Source organism: Callorhinus ursinus, unplaced genomic scaffold, assembly GCF_003265705.2.
Source record: "Callorhinus ursinus isolate GAN/ISIS: 27379988/994484 unplaced genomic scaffold, GSC_fseal_2.0 scaffold8, whole genome shotgun sequence".
Taxonomy (NCBI): Eukaryota; Metazoa; Chordata; class Mammalia; order Carnivora; family Otariidae; genus Callorhinus; species Callorhinus ursinus.
The window spans coordinates 49,017,736-49,040,727 of NW_027397070.1; the positions used below are offsets into that span (position 1 = coordinate 49,017,736).

Below are 22,992 nucleotides of genomic sequence, written 5' to 3' on the forward strand. Positions count from 1 at the left end.
TAGACGAATGAAATTGCTGCCCCAAAACTGCTGAACTGTTTTCTCAAATGGCTGTGCACTTTGCATTCCCACATCTTTGCCAACACTTGGTTTTGTAACTTTTTTTGAACTTAGCCATTCTAGTGGGTGGGTGAGTGGTGGAATCTTATTATAGTTTTAATTTGCATTTCCCTGATGACCAGAGATGTTGAACATTTTTCCATGTGCTTTTTTGTTCATTAGTGTATCTCCCTTTGTGATGAGTCTGTTCAAATCTTTTGGGGCACCTGGCTGGCTCAGTTGGTAGAGCACCCAACTCTTGATTGAACGGTTGTGAATTCAAGCCCCATATTGGGTGTAGAGATTACTTAAAAAATAAAATCTTTAGGGACGCTGGGTGGCTCAGTCGGTTAAGCGTCTGACTCTTGGTTTTGGCTTAGGTCGTGATCTCAGGGTCCCACATCAGGCTCTCTGCTGAGCGGAGAGTTGGCTTGTACCTCTCCCTCCCCTCTGCTCCTCACCTGGCATGCCTGTGCATGTGTGCTCTCTCAAATAGATAAAATCTTTTAAAAAATAAAAAAAATCTTTAAAAAAAACTTTTATTTATTTACTTGAGAGAGTGAGCATGAGCGGAGGCGGGGGGGGAGGGGCCGAGGAAAAGGGAGCAGACTCCCTGCTGAGCAGGAGCCCGATGCAGGACTCAATCCCAGGACCCTGAGATCTTTTTTTTTTTTTTTTTTAAAGATTTTATTTATTTATTCATGAGAGAGAGAGAGGCAGAGGGAGAAGCAGGCTCCCAAGGAGCAGGGAGCCCGATGCGGGACTCGATCCCAGGACTCCGGGATCACGACCTGAGCCGAAGGCAGACGCTTAACCATCTGAGCCACCCAGGCGCCCTGGACCCTGAGATCTTGACCTGAGCTGAAGGCAGACGCTTAACTGACAACCACCTAGGTGCCCCTCCCCAAAATAAAATCTTTTTAAAAAAGTGTTCAAACCTTTTCCGTATTTTTTATTTTTCTTAAAGATACTATTTATTTAACAGAGAGACACACAGCGAGAGAGGGAACACAAGCAGGGGGAGTGGGAGAGGGAGAAGCAGACTCCCTGCAGAGCAGGGAGCCTGATGTGGGGCTCGATCCCAGGACCCCAGGGTCATGACCTGAGCCGAAGGCAGATGCTTAATGACTGAGCCACCCAGGCGCCCCTTCCCTATTTTTTAGTGAATAGTCTTGCCTTATTGAGTTTTAAGGGTTCTTTCTATACTCTGGATGGAAAGCCTTTGTTAGATATATACTGTGGATGTATTATCCTAGTCTGGAGTTTGCATTTTCCTTTTATCAAGGCTTAAAGTTTTCATTTTGGTGAAGTACAGTTTATCAATATTTTTGAGCCATGCTTTTTTGTGTTCTAAGAAATTGTTGCCTAATCCAGAGAACCAGATTTGCTTTTATATTTTCTCTTGGAAGTTTTATAGTTTTGATGTTCAGATCTATGGTTTAATTATTGTATATGATGTGAGGTAAGGGTTAAAAGTCTTTTCCCCTAGATATTCAGTTCCAGCACCATTAGCTGACTAACTGTACTTTTCCAGTTGAATTAACTTGGCACTTTTGTCGAAAATCAACTACCCATATATGTGTGGGTCTATTTCTGGACTTTTAATTTTTATTCTATTTTTTTTAAAGATTTATTTATTTGAGAGAGCATGAGCAGGGGGAGCAGCACAGGGAGAGGGAGAAGCAAGCTCCCCGCGGAGCAGGGAGCCCGATGTGGGGCTCGATCCCAGGACCCTGAGATCATGACCTGAAGCCGAAGGCAGACGCTTAATGCCTGAGCCACCCAGGTGCCCCGTTATTCTAGTATGTTAACATACAGTGTTATGTTTGTTTCAGTGATTCAACAATTGTGTACATTTCTCGTAAATATGGAATGCTTCGTGAATTTGTGTTTCATCCTCGCGCAGGGGCCGTGCCTCTCTTCCCCGTATCACTCCAATTTTAGTGTAAGTGCTGCTGAAGCGAACACTATCTCTGGACTTTCTGTGGTGTCTTATTTGTTCTCTCTGACCATTCTAATGCCAAATGCAGTCTTGGTTAGTATAGCTCTGTAAAAAGCTTTGAAATCAGGTAGTACAACTTCTTTTTCAAAATGGTTTTGGCTAGTCTAGGTCCTTTGCATGTCCATATACATTTTACCAACTTGCCAATGTCTACCAAAAGAGCACACTAGGGATCTTTTTCTTTTTCTTTCTTTTTTTTTTTTTAATTTTTTTATTGTTATGTTAATCACCATATATTACATCATTAGTTTTTGACGCAGTGTTCCATGATTCATTGTTTGTTCATAACACCCAGTGCACCATGCAAAACGTGCCCTCCTCAATACCCATCACCAGGCTAACCCATCCCCCCACCCCCCTACCCTCTAGAACCCTCAGTTTTTCAGAGTCCATCATCTCTCATGGTTCGTCTCCCCCTCTGACATACTCCCCTTTTCTTCCTCTCCTGTTATCTTCTTCTTTTCCTTTTTTCTTAAAATATGTTGCGTTATTTGTTTCTAGGGATCTTTTTCAATGCTCGCAAACCTTCCTTAGTTTCCCCCAATGTGTAAGATCACTGCTCACCCCTGACAGCCCAGCGCAGCAAACTTCTGCCCCCTCCTCGCCAGCCCGCTTTGTCATCCTTCCCTTTGCTCCTGGAGCATTGGATCCTCCGTGCCTTAGAAAAGTCTTCTCTGTCACCTCTAAACCACATACTGGTTACATGTTTCTATCATGCTCTTTACTTTTCCTTCACAGCACTTACCAGTTTGTAAAATGATGTGTCCATATGCTTACTTGTTTACTATTTGTTTGCTGCTGGTATTGGTCATACTCAGTGCAGTGCCTAGCATGGAAACAGTACTCAGTATTTATTGGTTCAATGAGTAAAGGCAGAGACAGCTTTCTGAATAGTTTATTTGGGCAAAACAATATATTTGCATGGGATGACTCTTACGTCATCTCAAGTAGTTCCCCTCCGGTTCTTAACAAATGCTTTCAAACGGATACACTTAACCCAACCCATCATTTAGAGCTTCACAGTCATCCAACAAGGTTAAAAAAAAAATCATCTGGCAAAAACGGGAGACGGGGGTAAGAGAGAAAGAGAGAAGCATGACATTTTAACACATTACTAGAATTTAAAATTTTTTATTTATATTTCCCCCTCCCACTCTCTCAGATTATATAAGCAACACAGCAATGGAGAGGGATTATCACAGCACCTCTTGCAAAGTCCAGTTTACAGGCAAATTGGTCAATGGAAAAATAAAGGCCAACAAAAGAAGATCTCAGCTCCCCATAAGTGATTTCTCTATTCCTATTCTCTTTCCCCCTTCCCTTCACGTTTGCTGCCTTTATACAGAGAGGGCTCATCAAGACTGTGTGGGCATGCTGGCTGACCTGCACGGTGATCTCACCAGTATCCTGTGAAGAACCATCAAGGATGCTTTTTATCATTCCAACCATTGGTTTAACATCACTGAGGTAACATGACCTATCTACCCCACTCAGGAATACGTCCCACATCCCCATAGAAGGCCTGCCCCGACCCACCAAGCTTTGCACAAGAAACCTGAAAACTGTGGGGAAAAGCAGACTCTGAACTGACTCAAGCCTCCTGGCGCAGGGAGGGATCCACTTACCCACAGAGATGGCAACAAGGAAGGACACTGAGCACATCTGGGTGGTGCTCTCGTCTTTACCTTGCATTCACCTTCCCCACAACTTCTCCAAAAGAACAGAGGTTTGGGCATTGCTTCATCAAAAACGTATAACCACAGTTTAAGAACCATTGCATTCTTTAGGGTCAGTGTATTAGAACTCATCATACCACAAAGAGTCACAGTTCAAGGCCATCTATCGTGTGTACTATGTAGTAAACAAGACCTTGCCCACGGCTCCCCCATCAAGCCACTCCCAAGGGCGGACTGGGTATATCTCCAGACTCACGAGAAGACTAGAATAATAAACAACTTCAGCAAGTCCGCAAGCTAAGTCCTTTGGGTCCCCCGTCTAAAAAAGAATCTATAGCAAAAGGTCCTTGGAAAACAGAAGTCACTGGAAATGACAAAAGGGGCAACATTTTCCATACAATTAAAAGCAAAAGGATCATTGGCTCATCCTAGCATTTCTTCTGTATTAAGGCAGGAAGCCAGCCTTCTAATTAGGCTATCCGGGCACATGGTCATTGGGTAGGAGCCTAAACACTACATTTCCTGTGGATAAATCTGAGGAGAAAAGAAGATACGCTTTTTGCCACGTGGAAGGTATTTTGATTAACTGGCTTAATGGATTAAGATGCCTGCTGGCTGGGCACTGAGCTTCCATGTTAAGCAGGTAGCAGCAGATCTTTAGGTTCTGGGGCTGCATTTAAGCAAGTAGCTGCTCAAAAGCCAAGAAGAATCATTTGATTCTCATAACTTCCCCTTGACGACCCCCTTGGGCTATGCTGGGTTTACCTGTGTGAAAGGCTCAATAGTTCTGATTTTCATGAAGACAGACATTCAGAAGGAAAGGCCCCCACGCTCCTCCCCCTTTGCTGACCACATGAGTTGCAGCCAGAAGAGATGAAAGTCCATCTTGGCTTACCTCGACCACCAGGAAAGGAAAGACACTCTGGGAATTAGGTCACAGCAGTTCTCAATACAAGAGAACCTGAAGCCAGTCAGTTGTATCTACAAATTCTTACAAAATAAGAATTATCCAAATTCTTTTTCTTCACTGCCTATGGCATGACTAGCAGTCCTGTGCTGCTTCCCAACCCGGGACGACTAGGGGCCAGAGAGCCTCATCAGTTTGGAAAGGGAGCAGGGCTGGGGGGAGAAACAGGTAGGTAGTGGTTGATAGCATTGCTTTTTTCCCCTTCCCTGAGAAGCCAGGAAGTCTCTCCATGTGAGCCGTTCTTCCTCCTGGTTTTCACTAACAGAAACGAAGCAAAGCCTATTAAACACTAAAAATTCAGTCAGACTGGACTAGCCGTAACAAACTTAGATACAGGCTCCCTCAAGTAGGGAAGAAAGAAGTCCCCTGACTTCTTCTGACATGTAAGGCTGAGTGTCCCAGGACAGGGTATCTGACCCAGCGATCCTCCAAGCACAGCACCAGCATTGAGTTTTTCTCTGGAGTTGACATTCTAAAACTCAAGAATGGGAAGATACAGAAAGGCCAAATGCAGGACAGAGGGATTGTAGAGACAAATCATTGGCACAATATTCCATTCCTGGGCTTCTGGAAGGGTGTTAAGCAAACGTAGCCGTCAGCCGTTGTTTGTTTTTTGATTAGTGTTCCAGGAGTCATTGTTTGCGGATAGCCCTCAGCCATTGCATAGGGTAGTTCTGTGCACCTTCCAGGACTGCTTCAGGAAGAAGCGTGTTTTGACCATCTAAAGTCCTCACCCTGTCGTGAAAGTTTAAGATAGTAACTATAGGACTAAGCTGCCAAGTTCTTCAAACAAGCAAGCAGGACTTTGGGGTTGGGGAGACTAAGATGATTTTTAACAGGAAGAAATTTTCCAGAGCAAAGCAAAAAGAGCAAGGACCCCGCCCCTGAACACACACTTTCACCATTTACTTACTGTAGAGTGTGTGCCATATTTTAGGGTAAAACTTTTAAAATAAAGGTGGGCGGAGAGTCTGCTACTGCCTCTTGATCCATTCTTTGTGATTCTGATGTCTCCTAGTTATAAATTTCCTGGTTTCTGATGTGATCAGCAGAAAAAGGTCTTATAAGCCTGAAATGGATAAAGGCAATGCTAAATAGAAAGAGGGATGAGAGAAAGTGGTAAGGATTTGTCATATCTCTATTGACTGACTCCGATGATCAACTTTGGTAGTAACTGTTGGCTGACACCTGTGTGCATCCCATCAGATTCGTGAGTCAGGCTGTGTTCAACCATGCACGAAACAATGCTTCAGTCTACTCCTTCCCAGTGACTATATTCGTATACGCCTGCATTTCCCCCAGTGCTTGGTTAAATAATGATACCTGTGATATGACTGGACTCTAGATTTCTATTACAGTTTCCAAGAAGAGACAACTAGTGTGTAAAACATTTTGTCTTCTAGAAAGCAGAGGTCCTGGGTGGATCACAGTTTTGTCTCTTCAAAATAAACTTGTAACTTAATTACATTTATTCTGACATAACTTTGCACTAGCAAAGTGATATATATTACATATATATATATATATATATAAATGTACTGAAATGCCCATACTGACATTTTAAATTGCAGTGACTTCATGCAAACCAAAGTAAAAAGAGTAGCAAGGTAAGTTCACTGCTTGAAGTTTGGGACTTTTGCAAACCCTACACCATTTGATAACTGACTGCAGTGCAAAAGCTATCTGGTGTTCTAGTGGGGTTCTACGATGAGGAACAAGATGTAAAGGTTAGCAATGTATTTTATTCTACAGGACTAGTGACTTAGTTACCACAATGTCTTTTTTTTACCTCAGTTTCTCCATGCTAAATACAGTCCCTGCATTTCTACTTGGTTCTTTCATTCACCCTTTTCTGTTCTTTAAAAAAGGAAAACAAAACCTTGGAATATTTCAAAGGCTGAAGGCTCTCAGATGCTGAGAGGGACCAAAGAGAACTTAAGACATGAAAACAAAGCTTCACCGACAATCCTGTTGCCCCCCATCCTCCACCACATGTGCCTGCATAAGCACCGCAGCTGATGCCAAGGGGCCCAGGAGAATTTCTACCAATACAAGGAGTGAGTTCAAAAATAGAGACGTGCAAAGCTACTTTCACACAGTGTTTTTCCATTCTGTTCCCAATCCTTCCCCCATATTACTTGATGGCTACTAAAAGACAAGCTGATCTTGGGCACAATAAAGTCAAAAGTTCTCTTCACTTAAGCTTTGGTGAACAGAAAAAAGAGCTTTAACATGGTGGTTTTCAGATTGGTTCTTTGGTCAAGCAGTTTAAAGCTCTCTGAAACTAGTCCCTTTACCTAGTACGAAAAGAGTCAAAATAGAGGATCCCAGTTTAGCGAAGAGATATGTGTTCAGAATTTCTTGGCCGGGGGGGGGGGGAGGGCAGGGGGAGAAAAGAAAAAAGAGACCCTAAACCCCAGATGCCAGACTAGAAGTGTCTTAGGACATTAAGAGTAAAGGAGAACTAGCACTCAGAAGAGTAATGTTTAAATGGGTCAGCTTCTAAAAAGGGTAAGTTAACTTTAATCCTTAAACAGGAACATGACAAATGATTTCTGAGCAGAGGATTTACCAACATTTTCTTTTATCAGTTTAAATCCTAATCTGGACCCAGACCCAGGCAGAGGCGCTGACAATTCTGAAAGGCAGAAAGCAGTAGGAACCAAGCATGGACGTTCTGCCAGGTCTGTGCCCGCGACCCCGGCCCCCGGGGCAACTGTGCGCACAGGACACACAGAGAGGCAGCAGGCGGCCTCACCACACGGGGCTGCCCCGGGCGGGGGGGGGGGGGGGGGGGGTGCTTTCTCAACAATGTAAGCATTTTAAATAGCAGGTGGGAGTGTTAGTTTACAGCTTAGGAAGGACCGAGAAATTGGACATACCCCTCAGACAGTGACCATCATCAATATCTGATGGTGAAAGAAGAAATCACCTGGTGACCAGAACAAGACCAAACTTTGGGAGGCTCCTGGCCAGGGGGAGTTACATGACGAGGGGCAGTTTTTAGCCATGTTAGTGTTTATGGTTTTCCTTAAACAGCTGAACCTCAGACCGAAAGGGAGACCACTTAGGTTGAATACTTGACTGGTTCAGTAAGGATTCCAAGGTTGGCGGCCTCTGAGACCTGGATTGGAAGTAAGCGGAAGGCACTTGCTCCCTGGGGAGAAGGGCTGGGTGAGTCTCGAAGCTGCAGTGCCGGGGCCAGCAGGAGCTTTGGATGGGCCAAGTCTGTAGGCGGCGGGGAGATGGTAACGGCCTGTGTGGTTAGCCGGAGCCAGGCTAGGGTCAGCGGGATTTCATAAGAAGAAGAGTTATAAAATAAAATATTTTTAATGGACAAAAAAGTAGAGTGAGGTCACCTCTTTTCTTAAAGGTGAAATGTAGCAAAGGAAGAATGTGAAGCAGTTTTTTTACTATTTACAAAATGCCATTTAGAACAAGGTGGCCACCGTCAGTAGTTGAGGAAATGTCTCTCGCGTGAGATGGCCACAGAAGTATGGTTCCTGGAACTGGCTCAGAAAGGCCACACACTGTCCTGGGGGAGGAAGAGTTCCTCCAAGGGAGCACCAAAAAGGCTCAGTCTTCTGTTTCTTCATAGGTAGTCTCGTCAAAGGGCCTGTCCAGTAGAGGCACCAACCGATGACGGGAATACTTGAGTTGCAACAGGTCCCCAACTTCATCTATCTCCTTTAAAGCCTAAAAATATATAAGAGTAGAGGTCATTCGGAGCCAGTAGGATGTGGGCATGCCTGGTGCTTTATGGTTCTAAAAACATTCATGGCAAGATTATCCTCTCGTGTGACCGTGTGCGTCTAGTGCATTAACTCTGATCAGACTATGGGACAGCTGTGGAGCGAGCCAGTTTTTGAGCAAGAACATCAGGCTGGTCATGAATAATAGGTTGTGAAGAGCAGTTATGTAGGATAAAGGGTAGAGCTCATCAAAGTATGCTATACTTAGGAGAAAAAGGAATATGCGCCCTGAACTTGCCAGGCTGGCTACCACTGTCATTTGTCCTTTCATACTTCAGTCCTTGCTGTTTCTGTTTAACTACAAGAAAACCGATGGGAAGTCTGCATTGAGATGCTTCCTAGATACAAGATGAAGAGAGCCCCCAAAGTACACTGAGGATCAGACTTAGTAAGAAAGAGGGGAAGCTGTTAGGAGACTCTGGGTAGGTCATGGACCGGGGGGGGGGGGGGGGGGGCAGCAAGAATGGACAGAGCCGGGACTTAAACTCAGACATGAGTTTGAACTCTAAAATCCTAACCTTGAGAGATCATCTTATCTTCCCATCAAAAACTACTTATTTCAGTGTAACTTTCTTATAAAACTTTTGTTTTTCCAAAAAAAATTCAAGCACTAAGAAAAGTTATGAAATGAAAAGTTTCTTCCTGATTGCTACACCCATCAGCTCACTGAGTTAACCTTTCCAAAGAGCGGCACAGAGTGTCAGAACAGAGAATCCTAATACAAGAAGGGGATACGTGTTCACGATTTCTCAGGAAAAATCTAATAGAAGGACATGGACACTCGAAGCCCCAGATACTTCTCAGAGAAATCCAAAGAAGACTGTAAAAATATTGTAATCCTAGGTTCTAAGGCTTTTTAATAAAAGCACCTCATGCAGGCCTCACAATGCAGTTTCCATGGCAGCTCTCCAGCCCTATTATTCACTCCCCTAGCACCTGTGGATATTACCCAGTGGATCCAATGACAAATCCAGGGGGAAGGGCCTTAGCTTTGGAGACAGGGCTCTCTCCATGACACCATCTCATTAGACTAGGAAATGGTGAGGTGGGTGTAGATGCTGGAGTGTGCCTCTACAAATTCCCATCACATCATATACATCTGTCCATTCTTACATTCATAATTTCATATGAAAATGTATACCTTCTACTTCATAACCGGAGTCAGTCAGTTGAATATTAGTAAAAGACACATTTACCTGTTCTTAAATTTTAACTTTTATCTTTTAAAAAGATTTTATTTATTTATTTGAGAGAGAGAGAATGAATGAGTGGGGGGAGGCACAAAGGGAGAAAGAGAATTCTCAAACAGACTCCCTGCTGAGCGCGGAGCCCAACGAGGGGCTCAATCTCATGACCTGAGCTGAAATCAAGAGTCAGACACTTAACCGACTGAGCCACCCAGGCGCCCCTAAATTTAACTTAAAAATCAGCATTTATAGGGGCACCTGGGTGGCTTTGTTGGTTAAGTGTCTGCCTTAGGCTTACGTCTTGATCTCTGGGTCCTGGGATAGAGCCCCACATTGGGCTTCCTGCTCGGCAGGGAGTCTGCTTCTCTCTCTCCCCCTATCACTCGTTCTCTTTCTCTCTCAAATAAAAAAATCTTAAAAAAAAAATCATTTGTAGAGAGAAAAAAAAACCCCACCAATAAATAGTATTCCTTATTTATTCTAGCATAAGAAAAAAATTCTTCATTCCAAATGTGGAAAATATAGAAAGCAAATTAAGAGCTGGACCTCAGTATGCTTTCAGAACAGTGGTATCTTGGGGCACTGAGTGGCTCAGTCAGTTAAGTGTCTGCCTTTGGCTCAGGTCATGATTCCAGGGTCCTGCGATCGGGCCTCACATCGGGCTCCCTGCTCAGCAGGGAGTCTGCTTCTCCCTCTCCTGTTCCCCCTGCTTATGCTCTCTAATAAATTTAAAAAAAAAATCTTAAAAAGAAAAAAAAAAGAACAGTGGTATCTTTAAGAAAAGGTTTAACTGAAAGCTCCATATGGAAACAATTTAAGATTGAATTTCAGCTGGGAGAACCCATTAACCATTTATCCCCCCTGACCTCTGATACAGGATTTATTAATTTAAAACAACACATGACTAAGATCACAAAGTAAAAGACATTTATGAACTCTGACTTTAGAATATTTTTTTCATCGATATAAAACGAAAATGAATAGACAGAAAAACCCACAGTAGCCCAAAGGGATCTAGATTCCATGATTTCCTCTGATCTCATACCAAATATTTCAGATAAATAGATTTTATTTACATAAAACTGTAACTAGAAACTGCCAGTCTGCCATTATGTGGGTCACCTGCTTTGAGTGGGAATAAGGGACGGTTACAAGTATCACCATCTGTTAGCAAATAATCTACACTCAACCACTGGATTACAAGGTGAGATGGGTTCTTAGGGGGAAAAACATGTAAATCATAGAGTTGAGTTTGATCCTTGAATGAGAGAATATTCTAGGACAGCTGTGCACTGGAGCTGATCGATAACCTTGCCTATCTCATTTTTTAAAAATGTTTTATTGTGATACAATTCACATGCCATAAAAGTCATCTTTTTAAAGTGTACAATTCAGTGCTTCTTAGTATATTCACAGAGGTGTACAATTTTCATCAGTATCTAAGCTTAAAGTATTATCACCTGAAAAAAGAAACCCCATACTCACATCCTCACCCCTGCCTTCCCCAGGTCCGGACAACCATCAGTCTATTTTCTGACCCTATGGATTTCCCTATTCTGGACATTTCATAATGTGGTCTTTTGTGCCTGGCTTCTTTTACTTAGCATGATGTTTTCGGGTTCATCCATGTTGTAGGGCTCCAACTTCATTCTTTTGCATGTGGTTTATCCAGTTGTCCAGTACCATTTGTTGAAGAGACTATTCTTCCCCTATTCCCTAGTCTGGGCTCTCTTGTAGAAAATCAATTGGCCATAGATGCTTGAGTGTATTTATGGACTCTCAGTTCTCTTCCACCATTAGTCTACAGGTCTATCCTTATGCTAGTCCGCCACTGCCTTAATTACTGTAGTTTGTAGTAAGTTTCACATCTGGGAAGTTTGACTCCTCCGACTCAGATTTTCTCTCTCCGTACTGTTTTGGCTATCTGGGGCCCCTTAACAGTTCCATATAAACTTTTTTTAAAGGCAAGTCAAACTTTGAACATCTAAATAGAAGAGAATGGAAGAAAAGCTGGTATCAGTGGGTTAAAAAAATAATAAATGCAGAAATTCCTAGTAAGATTTATGAGAAATGGGAAAATCTATTGAAAAAAATCTGAAAGCACCATCAAAATAAAGATACAGTACCAATAATAAACTGAATCCAATTTTCCAGTGTCAGAATGTGATTAAGAATATACTCATACTTGTGGAAGTTTTGTTATATAGAAATAAGGAAGAAAAATCAGTCTTCAGCTGCTCAGAAATAAAAATGTCAATTAAATTGCTACAATGAACTCTTAAAAACATGTTTTCATAATATTCTTTAAGATTAGTAGCTCTCCAATGAATTAATGGGTACTTCTAGCAACTGACCCATGAACAATGAGGGTTTGAACTGTGTGTGGGTCCACTTACATGTGGATTTTTTCAATAAATACAGTACTATGTCTTTTCCTTATGATCTTCTTAATAACATTTTCTTTCTTCTAGCTTACTTTATTGTAAGACTATGGTATATAACACATATAACTTCCAAAATATGTTTGTTATCAGTAAGGCTTTCAGTTGACTAGTACTTAAGTTTTGGGGGAGGCAAGTTACATGTAGATTTTTTTACTTTGGGATGGGGGGTCGTGTTAGCTCCCCTACCCCTGCCCCCGTGTTGTTCAAGGTCAACCATAATTTTTTTATGCAAATATCACATTCTAGAGTTCTATAAACTCCCAGAAAGCAATACCTACTTAAAGTCTGAAATCTTGGATGTGAAATAACAGCATGTTAAGAGAATATCACAAGAATAAATTAAGAAACCACAATTAAATTCAGTAATTATAAGCCCTTACTACATGCCTGGCACTGTGGTAGGTCCTGGAGATACAGAACGAGCAAAAGAGACTTAGTCTCTGCCCTCAAGATTTATCCAGTGGAGAAGATTGCCATTAAATAATTCCAGGTGGGAAGGATCTACTAACGGGGTATCTTAAGATTCCAAGGAAATGGCAAGCAAGAGGACTGGGGAATACCCTTGAGCAAGTTTCCTTTAAGTGGAGATGTGAAGAATCAGTAGGAGTCAGCCAGGCAAAGGAGAGAGAGGGCTCAAGAGAGAAAATTCTAGAGACACAGAACAACATACAAGAAGGCTTGCAGTAGAAACAGCTAGAGTACAAAGAGAATTAGACAGTTGTAGAGGCCATAATAAGGGAGAGCGTGGAACAAGATAAAGCCATAAATTCCCCAGCGCCCTGACTACACAGGGTCTAGTGGGCAATGCTAAACGGTTTTGAATTTTTTTTTTTTGTAAATAGCAGTGTTTTAAGCAGCATCACATACTCCCTCCTCTATTTTACCAGTTAATTCCTTAGGTGCTCAAAGAACTTCAGGATCAACAGATGATCAATTTCATCTGATACCCAGGCCTCCTTAGTATAGGTATATTTATATCAAGGTGAGAGTGTCTACTTACGGTATCAAGTATTTCTTTGGTATGAGCTGCTGACAGGCAAAACCGGGCTCTGGACTCAATAATTGGAGTAGCAGGAAATCCCACCACAACTACACCGATATTCCGCTTCAGCATCTCCCGTCCAAAGGCACTGGGAGGAGAAAACAGGGTAAAGACACCAGGAAGAGTAATAAACCACAGAACAAAGGTCCTGAATGATTTAAAAACTCTTAGGTGATACAGACATTGGAAACTTCTATTAGGAATTTCCTCTAACTTCTTTTTAAGTTAAAATTGCCAGACTTAGGGGCAGCGGGGTGGCTCAGTCGGTTAGGCAGCTGACTCTTGATTTTGGCTCAGGTTCTGACCTCAGGGTCCTGGGATTGAGCACTGCATCGGGCTTCATGCTCAGTGGGGAGTCTGTTTGTCTCCCTCTCTCTCTGCTCCTCCCCACTGCTGGCTCGCACACACGTGCTCACACACTCTCTCTCTCTCAAATGGATAAATAAATCTTTAAAAATATTGCCAGACTTCCTCAATTCAATCCTAAAGTGGTCTTCTCCCAAATGGTTTCCTTAACAAAGGTGAAGAATATAGTTGTCAGAGACCAAATTTTAATAGGGCTTGCCTAAACTAATTTGCAATTACAGCCTTAAAGTGTTCCTGATGCATAAATAGCTCATTAACTTCCATGTACATTTTATTTGCTAATTATGTTGTTTCTTGACTATTCCCTTAGGCTGTTTTTTTTTTTTAAGTTTATTTATTTAAGTAATCTCTACACCCAACATGGGGCTTGAACTCAACCCTGAGATCAAGAGTGGCATGCTCTTCCTACTACACCAGCCAGGCATCCTTTCCCTTAGCATTTTAAAGCATCTGTTTGAGAATAAGAAATTCCCCCATTCTAATTACCTGCGTAACCAGCCTTTCCCCACTCCTTCTAGTACGTCCTCTGACCCTGAGCACCCTGCATCTTCAGCACACCCTCCCAAACGGTCTAGTTCTTTATTCCTGTCTGCCTCACCCTCTCTAAATCTTAATGATAATGTACACAGTTTCCCCTGTGTAGAACAGGTTAGACCCAGTTCTTTCTAAAGAAACAGTTCTAGGCTAAGTCCTCCAGACCAGACAACTCTTTATTTATGATAATTCCATTTAAGGAAGAGTGAGAAAACCCTACACCTCTGCTTTGGTTCATTCTCTCCATTCCCTCTGATGGTCAAATACGCATATGACTTCCTGTTGAAAACTGAACTCTTTTTCCCTCAGTGGCCACCTTTTCCCAACTGACCTCTTATGACTTTTGGAATCACCCTACTTCTGGGTTCCCTGCTTTTAATCGTTCCTCCTAGAGATCCATGTTAATGAACATTTACTGAGTGCCCTATGAGTGCCAGGGACTCTGGTGGGCACTGAGAATTCAAAGATGAATAAAAATATTTGCTCCTTTAATGAGTTCAATTAAACCTGAGAAATGATCCTTATCCATTTTATATTTAAGATCTAGTCAAAACTCACAAATCTGAAAAGGTATGTGGATTTTTTCTTTTTTTTTTTTTTTACTAAGTCTACACTAAGCAGATAACTCTTTTTTACATTTCTGATGCAATTTTGCATATACTTATTTTGCAAATAATTGTATTAGCTCATTTCACATTACTTTTCAAATGTCTTCTGCTTTCGTTATACACCTGGACTTCTCACCGGAAGCTATTCCAGGGCAAGGTTTTCCATTATGCACGAGTTGCATAAAGCAAAGAAATTGGTGTAACCTGCACCTTGGGTAGTCATGCAACTAACTATATGCCCTGACCTCTCGGCCCACACTCCCCCCTTGGGCACCGCATTTTAGCTCCACGCACCTTCTTGCTACTCTTCAACTGGCTAAGCATGTTCCTGTGTTATGATCTTTGCAAAGAACTTCTTTCTCCAAGTGGCTAGCTCTGCTCCTTCCAGCTCAGATGTCACCTTCCCTTCCCCCCAGACACCCCCCTGACCACCCAGTTTGATACTGTCATCTGCCTGCCCACGGGGCACTCTCAACCTCCCATATCCTGGTTTACTTTTCCCTGTAACATGTAACGTCTTTTTTTTTTTTTTAAGATTTATTTATTTGAGAGAGAGAGAGTGAGCACGAGAGGGGGGAGGGTCAGAGGGAGAAGCAACTCCCCGTTGAGCAGGGAGCCTGATGTGGGACTCGATCCTGGGACTCCAGGATCATGACCTGAGCCGAAGGCAGTCACTTAACCAACTGAGCCACCCAGGCCACCCCCCTCTTCTAACAAATTACATAACGTATTTTTTGTCTGACTCCTGCCCCGTTAGAACATAAGCTCCACAAGGGCAGGGATTTTTATTTTTGTGTTCTGTCCACTGATCTATCCTAATCTCCTAGAAGAGTGCATTAAACTCAAATTTGTTTAATGAAAGACTAACAAGTTAACATATTTTATAAATTGGAATCCACTATTTAATCTATGGAATTCCTAGCAAATCTAGAAGGTTAACATAATGAGGCCAAGACAATTTTTCCTAACAAAATACACAAGCCTGAATCTAATATCATGGGAGCCTTGAGTCTAATGAGACCAGTCTGTAGCCTGCAACAGAACATACCCAATTTTGGGGCACCTGAGTGGCTGAGTTGTTAAGCATCTGCCTTCGGCTCAGGTCATGATCCCAGGGATCCTGGGATCGAGCCCCACATCCGGCTCCCTGCTCCACGGGAAGCCTGCTTCTCCTTCTCCCACTCCCTCTGCTTGTGTTCCCTCTTTCGCTGTATCTCTGTCAAATGAATAAATAAATAAATAATCTTAAAAAAAAAAAAAAAAAAGAACATACCCTATTTTGGCCGGCATGTAGAGCATCAAAGGCACCACTGGAGAGTCTTCATTCCCATAGATGATGAAGCCCATCTCTTTCAGACGTCTCCTAAAATACTTCGTGTTTTCAGCTAACTGCTGGATACACTCTTTGCCTGGAAAATCATGAGGAGGAAAGCACAAATAACACTAAGAAAAAAGGAGTGGAAAAAAGACAGCAACCTATCTCCATTTTATCAATCAGTCCTATGTTTGGTTCTTCATTTCTAACATAAAATGTTTTCACGTAACAAACTGTATGAAATATAAATATAAACAAATCTTGCTTTGTGGTCTGTCACAGGTGTTCCTAGTGGATTTTGTAGTAACATACAAAATGAAGTTTAATGATTAGTATTGTCATGGCACGTTAGCATCCTTAAACATTTAAATCAATCCACCTCATTTAACACTCTACCATCCCTTCAGAGTATGTAGAATATTCACTGTTCCCTTCATTTTACAGATTAGGCGACTCTCACAAAGGTCCTGGCCTGCAGTCACAAGGTAATAAGGCACAGTTGAGACTAGAATCTAGGTCTCTCAACCTCAATATTCATCCCAATGAACCAAGCTGCAAATACTTTTACACATATGACCAGATATAGAGCCATCAGAGCCCCAAATTTTCCCCTTAAGAGTTTGAGTTTATGTCACCATCTCCCTGAAACATCTATCAGACAACAGTGGTGTATCCATAATAACATATTTTTTTAAAAGATTTATTTATTTGACAGAGAGAGACACAGCGAGAGAAGGATCACAAGCAGGGGGGAGTGGGAGAGGGAGAAGCAGGCTTCTTGCTGAGCAAGGAGCCTGATGTGGGGCTCGATCCCAGGACCCTGGGATCATGACCTGAGCCGAAGGCAGATGCTTAACGAGTGAGCCACCCAGGTGCCCCCATAATGTCATATTTTTAATCCTAGTTTGTTCATCTTCCCTAAAATACAAATGGAATAAAACAAACATTTCTCAAACTGCTAACTAACTAAATGTTTGGACTGGGTTTTGACATTATGGTAGGTCAATCTATGAACAGATGTCCAAACAATCGTGCTATCCTAAGAGTAAGCCTAGGGGCGCCTGGGTGGCTCAGTTGGTTAAGCGACTGCCTTCGGCTCAGGTCATGATCCTGGAGTCCCGGGATCGAGTCCCACATTGGGCTCCCTGCTCAGCAGGGAGTCTGCTTCTCCCTCTGACCCTCTTCCCTCTCGTGCTCTCTTATCTCTCATTCTCTCTCTCTCAAATAAATAAATAAAATCTTTAAAAAAAAAAAGAGTAAGCCTAAATTCAAAACATCAGCTTGCAAAGGGCTAAGAACTGTTTCAGGGTCTTCTCGACCACAAATACTCATAAACAAGAAAAGGTTGCAGTCATTTTCTCCCATATATTAGAGAGTCAACAAATTCACATTTTAAAAAATACAAATATCATACAATTCAAAAGATAAGTAATCAGTTTATCAGAAATACAGGTGGTTAACCAACGTCCTTAGAATACCAACTTATCCAACCATTCACTGATGAATAGCTACCCTCAGTAAGTCTGCTACAAATAACCCACAGTTAATACTTTGTGCAAATAATTTTAGGTTGACTTCGACTGGCTTACTGTGAGCGCTGAAGAACGCCACTTCAGTTATGACCCCTGTCTCACAATAAAGCAGACATTAAAGTATGTTACATTTCAGTATGTCTATATCTGATGATTCTGTGCCCAGGTTTTCCCCCAGAAATACCAATACATGCTTACTCCACATTTAGAAAAAGAGACTTCCACTTCTGGCCAGGATAGAGTACCCAGGACCAGATTTACCTTTCTGCTGTCCACAACAGAAAACTGGAAAAAGCACATAAAACAAAATGTATATAGAATGGTTTTCAAACACCGGGTCATAGGCAGCACTGGACTGTGCTGTTGGAGAAGGAAAACAAAACATGAGCCTCTGGATTGCTCCCTGACTGGCTAGAGGCAGGTCCCAGGCTGTTTGCTGCCCAGGGAGAGGAACCTAGTCTGGTCAGGGGAGGACACCAGAGATTGGAGTTGGGGAGTCTGCAGGAGGGGACCCTTCAGCCTTTGGAGGAGTGCCATCCGCTCTGCATGAGAAGAAACCACCAGGGGCTGTGGAAAGAACTACCAGAAAGCAGCAGAGTCAATAGTTCCTGGTGCTCATATGGAGTTGGCAACAGTTTGTATTTTCACCTCCCAAAATGGGAAGACCTCAGAATCACACTAGCCGTGGAGTGAAATTAGCCCTAGACTAAAAGTTGCTGTGGATCTATCCTAACAAACCTTAAAAGCAAGTCTGGAAAGGATCCAACTGATTCCAAGAACAAAGTCCAACAACAAACACTACCTAAAGGAATACAACAAAGCGCAGCCCCTGATAATGTAAAATTTGCAACGTCTGGCATACAATAAAAAAAATTCCAGGCATTCAAAGAAACAGGAAAATATGACCCATCAACCAGGAGATAAGTCAATCAACAGAAACACACCAGAAATGACAGAGTATCAGCAGACAAGGATGTACAAAATGCTATTATAAATACCCTCCCTACATTCAGAAAGGTGGAGGAAACACGATAAAGGGAGAAAGGAAATATATAAAAAGGAACAAACAATTGATACAGGCAACAATGCTGATGGATCTCAAAAGCATTATGTTACATGAAATAAGCCAGACACAGGTTATACAGTGTATGCATTCATTTATAGGAAAGTCTAAAAGACATAATTACAGACACAGAAGACAGATTAGTGACTGCCAGGGAGTGGAGAGAGAACTGACAGCAGAGGGGTATGAGGGAACTTTTGGGGGGCTGACAAAAATATTCTAGCCCTTGATTGTGGTATGGTTACCTGACTATACATTTGTCAAAACTCATGGAATTATACACTTAAAATTGGTGAATTTTACTGTATACAAATGATACCTCATTAAAGATTATTTATTGTTTTTTAAAATATTTATTTATTTGACAGAGAGAGAGACACACACACAGCGAGAGAGGGAACATAAGCAGGGGGAGTGGGAGAGGGAGAAGCAGGCTTGCCGCGGAGCAGGGAGCCCGATGTGGGGCTCGATCCCAGGACCCAGAGACCATGACCTGAGCCGAAGGCAGATGCTTAACAACTGAGCCACCCAGGCGCCCCTAAAGATTTTTTTAAAAATTTAGTGAAACACTTGCATATTAGTATACGTTATTTTTTTTCTGTACCCACTTTATTATTTTGCAACTTGCTACCTTTTTCTCATCACAAACCAGTTAAAAATTTTTTTTTCTCAGTCCAAGAGTAGCAAGAAAAATTATCAAGGAAGAAAAGAAATCTGAAGGATGTAGACCTTAACTTTTCCTTTTTTTTTTTTAAAGATTTTATTTATTCATTTATTTGAGAGAGAGAGAGAGAGAGAGCACAAGCAGGGGGAGGGGCAGAGGGAGAAGCAGGCTCCCCAATGAGCGGGGAGCCCAACTCGGGGCTCGATCCCAGGACTCCGGGATCATGACCTGAGCCAAAGGCAGATGCTTAACTGACTGAGCCACCCACATGCCCCAGACCTTAACTTTTCCAATTACTGTATCATCCTAAGTAAGTTTTCTTTAATGAAAGGAAGTGAAAATCTCAGTCTCACTATTCATCACCATCTGCTCTCTGACGAGAAGAGTCCCAGAAGAAAATACATCTAAAATGACACTCACATAACACAACATGAAGATAGTGGGAATAGCATTTAAAGTCTCCAACTTACACATCCCATTATTGTTGAACAGTATTCCTTTGTAAAGATACACCACCATTGTTTTGTTCGTATATCCACTCATATGTTACTGGACATCAAGGGATTACCAACCTTCACTTTGGCAGCTATAAAGTTTAGATTAAAAAGAATTCTCTCCTAAACATGTATTTAAGCATCCTAGTCACACTGGAATTGAAATAAAATTTAAAAATAAAATGAAAATAATAATAATAAAAGAATTAACAGCTCAATTTCACTTGATCCTGACTGCTTTTAGATGGATATAATAAAAGAATGTATTATTTATACTTTACACATAAAGAAACAGGCCCAGGGATGTTAAATTATTTCTCTAAGGCCTTTCTTTCAGGAGGTAGATCAAGGTTTTCTGATTCTGTCAATGCTTTTTCTTCTACACCACATCAAGCAATTATGTATTTTTCAAACTTTAAGGTGTTCAGCCCTTTATTGGGTAAGAGTATCTGTGTCTTATTTTTAAACAGCACTTACTGGCAATGAATGGAGTAGGGATGAATGGGTGCAGGAGCCTAAGGAGACACAGGGCAAGTATGAGACAAGTGAAAAGCAATTCTTCCAATCAACTCACCCTGAACAGCAAACTGCAATCTCTGCTGGTGAGTACAGGAATAAAGACTGAGTGGAAGTGTCAAGGCCAGTGCTAAAGAAGTCAGCTCAGAAATGGCCATCGTAGGGAATCACACAAATTAAGTGGTCTGTTGAACCTACAAAAGTCGTAGCCTGAACCATGAAACTGCTGATATTTGACTGTCACCTAAAAATGGCAATTTCTTATGGTTCAACCAAATAATTTCAAAGGCAATAATAGGAAAAGTAGACAAATAACTGCAAACAATTCAGTAAGCTCTGGCACTTATACATACTGGGAAGTAGTTACAAAGTTATTCCTTATTCTTAAGGTGATGCTGAATTTTAAAGACAACACAGTTACCCATTTTGAATTAAATATCATCTAAAATACTAGTTAAGAGGCACCTGGGTGGCTCAGTCAGTTAAGCGTCTGCCTTCAGCTCAGGTCATGATCCTAGGGACCTGGGATCCAGCCCCAGGCTGGGCTCTCTGCTCAGTGGGAAGCCTGCTTCTCCCTCCCCCCAGCCCAGCCCCACCATGTGCGCGCTCTGTCTGAAATAAATAAAATCCTTAATAATATAAAATAAAATACTAGTTAATACTAATGCAAGAAGTGTAATTGCTACTTAAATCCAATCTGCTAGCTCAGTTCCAAGAAGTTTTCTTACCGGAGTTGCAGCAAGTTATACTGGGCTGGAAAAATGGTCTAACAGCGATTTTTTTTCTCTTCCTTTTTTTTTAAAGTAATCTCCGCGGGACTCAAACTGATGACCCCAACAAGAGTCACATGTTCTACCAAGTGAGCCAGGCAGATGCCCCTCTAATAGGGATTTAAAACATGTAAAGTGTAAAATGAAGGTTTAGTCTTATTTTTAAAAAATCTCTTAAAATGTCTTTATTCTTTCAAGAACACAGATGGTAACAGAAGAGAGGTCAGCATTCTTCTCTACTTTTCAAACATAAATCTTTTTATTTATATATTTTTTTAAAGATTTTACGTATTTGACAGAGAGAGACACAGCGAGAGAGGGAACACAAGCAGGGGGAGTGGGAGAGGGAGAAGCAGGCTTCCCGCCGAGCAGGGAGCCGATGTGGGGCTCAATCCCAGGACCCTGGGATCATGACCTGAGCCGAAGGTAGAGGTTTAACGACTAAGCCACCCAGGCGCCCCTCAAACATAAATCTTTAAGGATGATAAAAAGCAAAGCAATTCTGAGAAAACCTCTACACTGATTCTCTTGAAGTTTACAACTAAACCTCACTTTGTGGCTGTGTGTTTGTGGAGTTCTTCAATAAAAATCTGTGGTGTGCTACAAAAGAGAGAAAGAAAAGGAAACAGGAGTACATAATTTAATTTCTCAGAAAATGTAAAAGATAACTTTAATAGGTCATTTTTAGTCCTCAACTTCTTTGCAATAAATTTTATGCTTAGGAAGTGATGAAGGATCAAAAGATTGTGATGGCATCATTAGGTTTAATTCTTTTAAGGAAAGAGAAAACCTAAAAAGGAGGGGCATCACAATTATTTACCTACTGATAACCTATATTAATAACTTTATATCACTTTTACAAAATAGGATTAGATTTGGAGCTATATATATTAACTGCTGCCAAACAGATTGTGAAGTTGAACCAACTGCATTCCAGATGTTATCCAAAAGGTCTATTTTATCATGTCTTAATCCAGATTCCTCGGGATTCTCATTCAGCCATGTAAACTTAATGTTTGAAGGAACTACCGGACTCAAAATTTCATACGCCCTCTCAGACAGGTATCAATCAGAACAGATAGTATTCTATGAGCTACAAATTTTCGAAAGTCTCAGGACTGGTTAAAAAAACGGGATAAGACCTATGTACAAAGTGAGGGGATACAAAAGGCAGCAGACATTTTGTCTTAAATGGTGTTAGTGCTAACTACTCAGAAGTTATGCTTCAAAGAATATAACATGTACTCACCTGCTTAAATAGCAATGTAATTGTCAATTTAGGTGATGAGCTTTTATATAACTTATAATCAACAAAATATGTCTGAGTCTGCAACTTCAAAAACAACATTTCCGGTGTTAACTGAAATCTTTCAAAATAAAGGACACAAATATAAATGATGTTCAGCCAGAGTTGATCCCCTAACTCACATCATACTCCATTATACAGCTCCTAATCTTCTTAGATTTCCTGGATATGCTGATATAATCTGCTTTCCTGGGAAAAATAAAATAAAATTACTGCTACTCTTCAGACTTATACTTCCCAATTAATTATAATGGGCTGGAAGAATTTGAAATTGAAGAACTTCTTCCCCCACTCCCCCCTTCTTAAAGGGATAATCTCAAAGCAGATATGGGTTTTCTTAATTGAGGGTCCCCCAAACAAAACAGGTAGCCCCAAGAATGGTTTCAATTAGTTTTCAGCATTAATCACGAGGTAAGGGTCATAAGACAGGATAAAATATGGAAAAAAACTACCCAACACCTTGTTCTAATTATACTATTAAACACATTACACTGTGGATATTTCACATAATATCTCTTAATACTTTATGTCTCAGAATTGAATTTAACTATCAATCTTTTAGTTTAATCATCTGTCCAAATGTCTCATTTTTGCTATTTGGAAAGTTACTTTTTCTAATATTTTACTGTGGTTGGATTATACTGCAGAGTGGAAAGGAACGATGTTTCCCTCCAGCGGTTTTTCCTCTTGAAAAGCATTTTTAAAAAATAGAATA

The 22,992-nt window shown here is 41.4% G+C and overlaps 1 protein-coding gene and 1 non-coding gene across 2 annotated transcripts in view; both read right to left on the reverse strand.

Annotated features, from left to right (window-relative positions):
- Positions 1-1,900: 1,900 nt before the first annotated feature.
- LOC112822792 (U6 spliceosomal RNA) lies at positions 1,901-2,007 on the reverse strand. Its single transcript, XR_003207784.1, has one exon. It is a non-coding gene; the product is annotated as a U6 spliceosomal RNA (small nuclear RNA).
- Positions 2,008-7,995: 5,988 nt separating this feature from the next.
- SPTLC2 (serine palmitoyltransferase long chain base subunit 2) overlaps positions 7,996-22,992 on the reverse strand; it is a 101,629-nt gene continuing 86,632 nt past the window's right edge. Inside the window, exons 10-12 of the mRNA XM_025869543.2 lie at positions 15,891-16,026; positions 13,068-13,197; positions 7,996-8,380 (exon numbers count right to left, since the gene is read on the reverse strand). Coding sequence (XP_025725328.1) covers positions 8,261-8,380; positions 13,068-13,197; positions 15,891-16,026 — 386 coding nt within the window. The 3' untranslated portion in view covers positions 7,996-8,260. The remainder of the gene's footprint in view (positions 8,381-13,067; positions 13,198-15,890; positions 16,027-22,992) is intronic.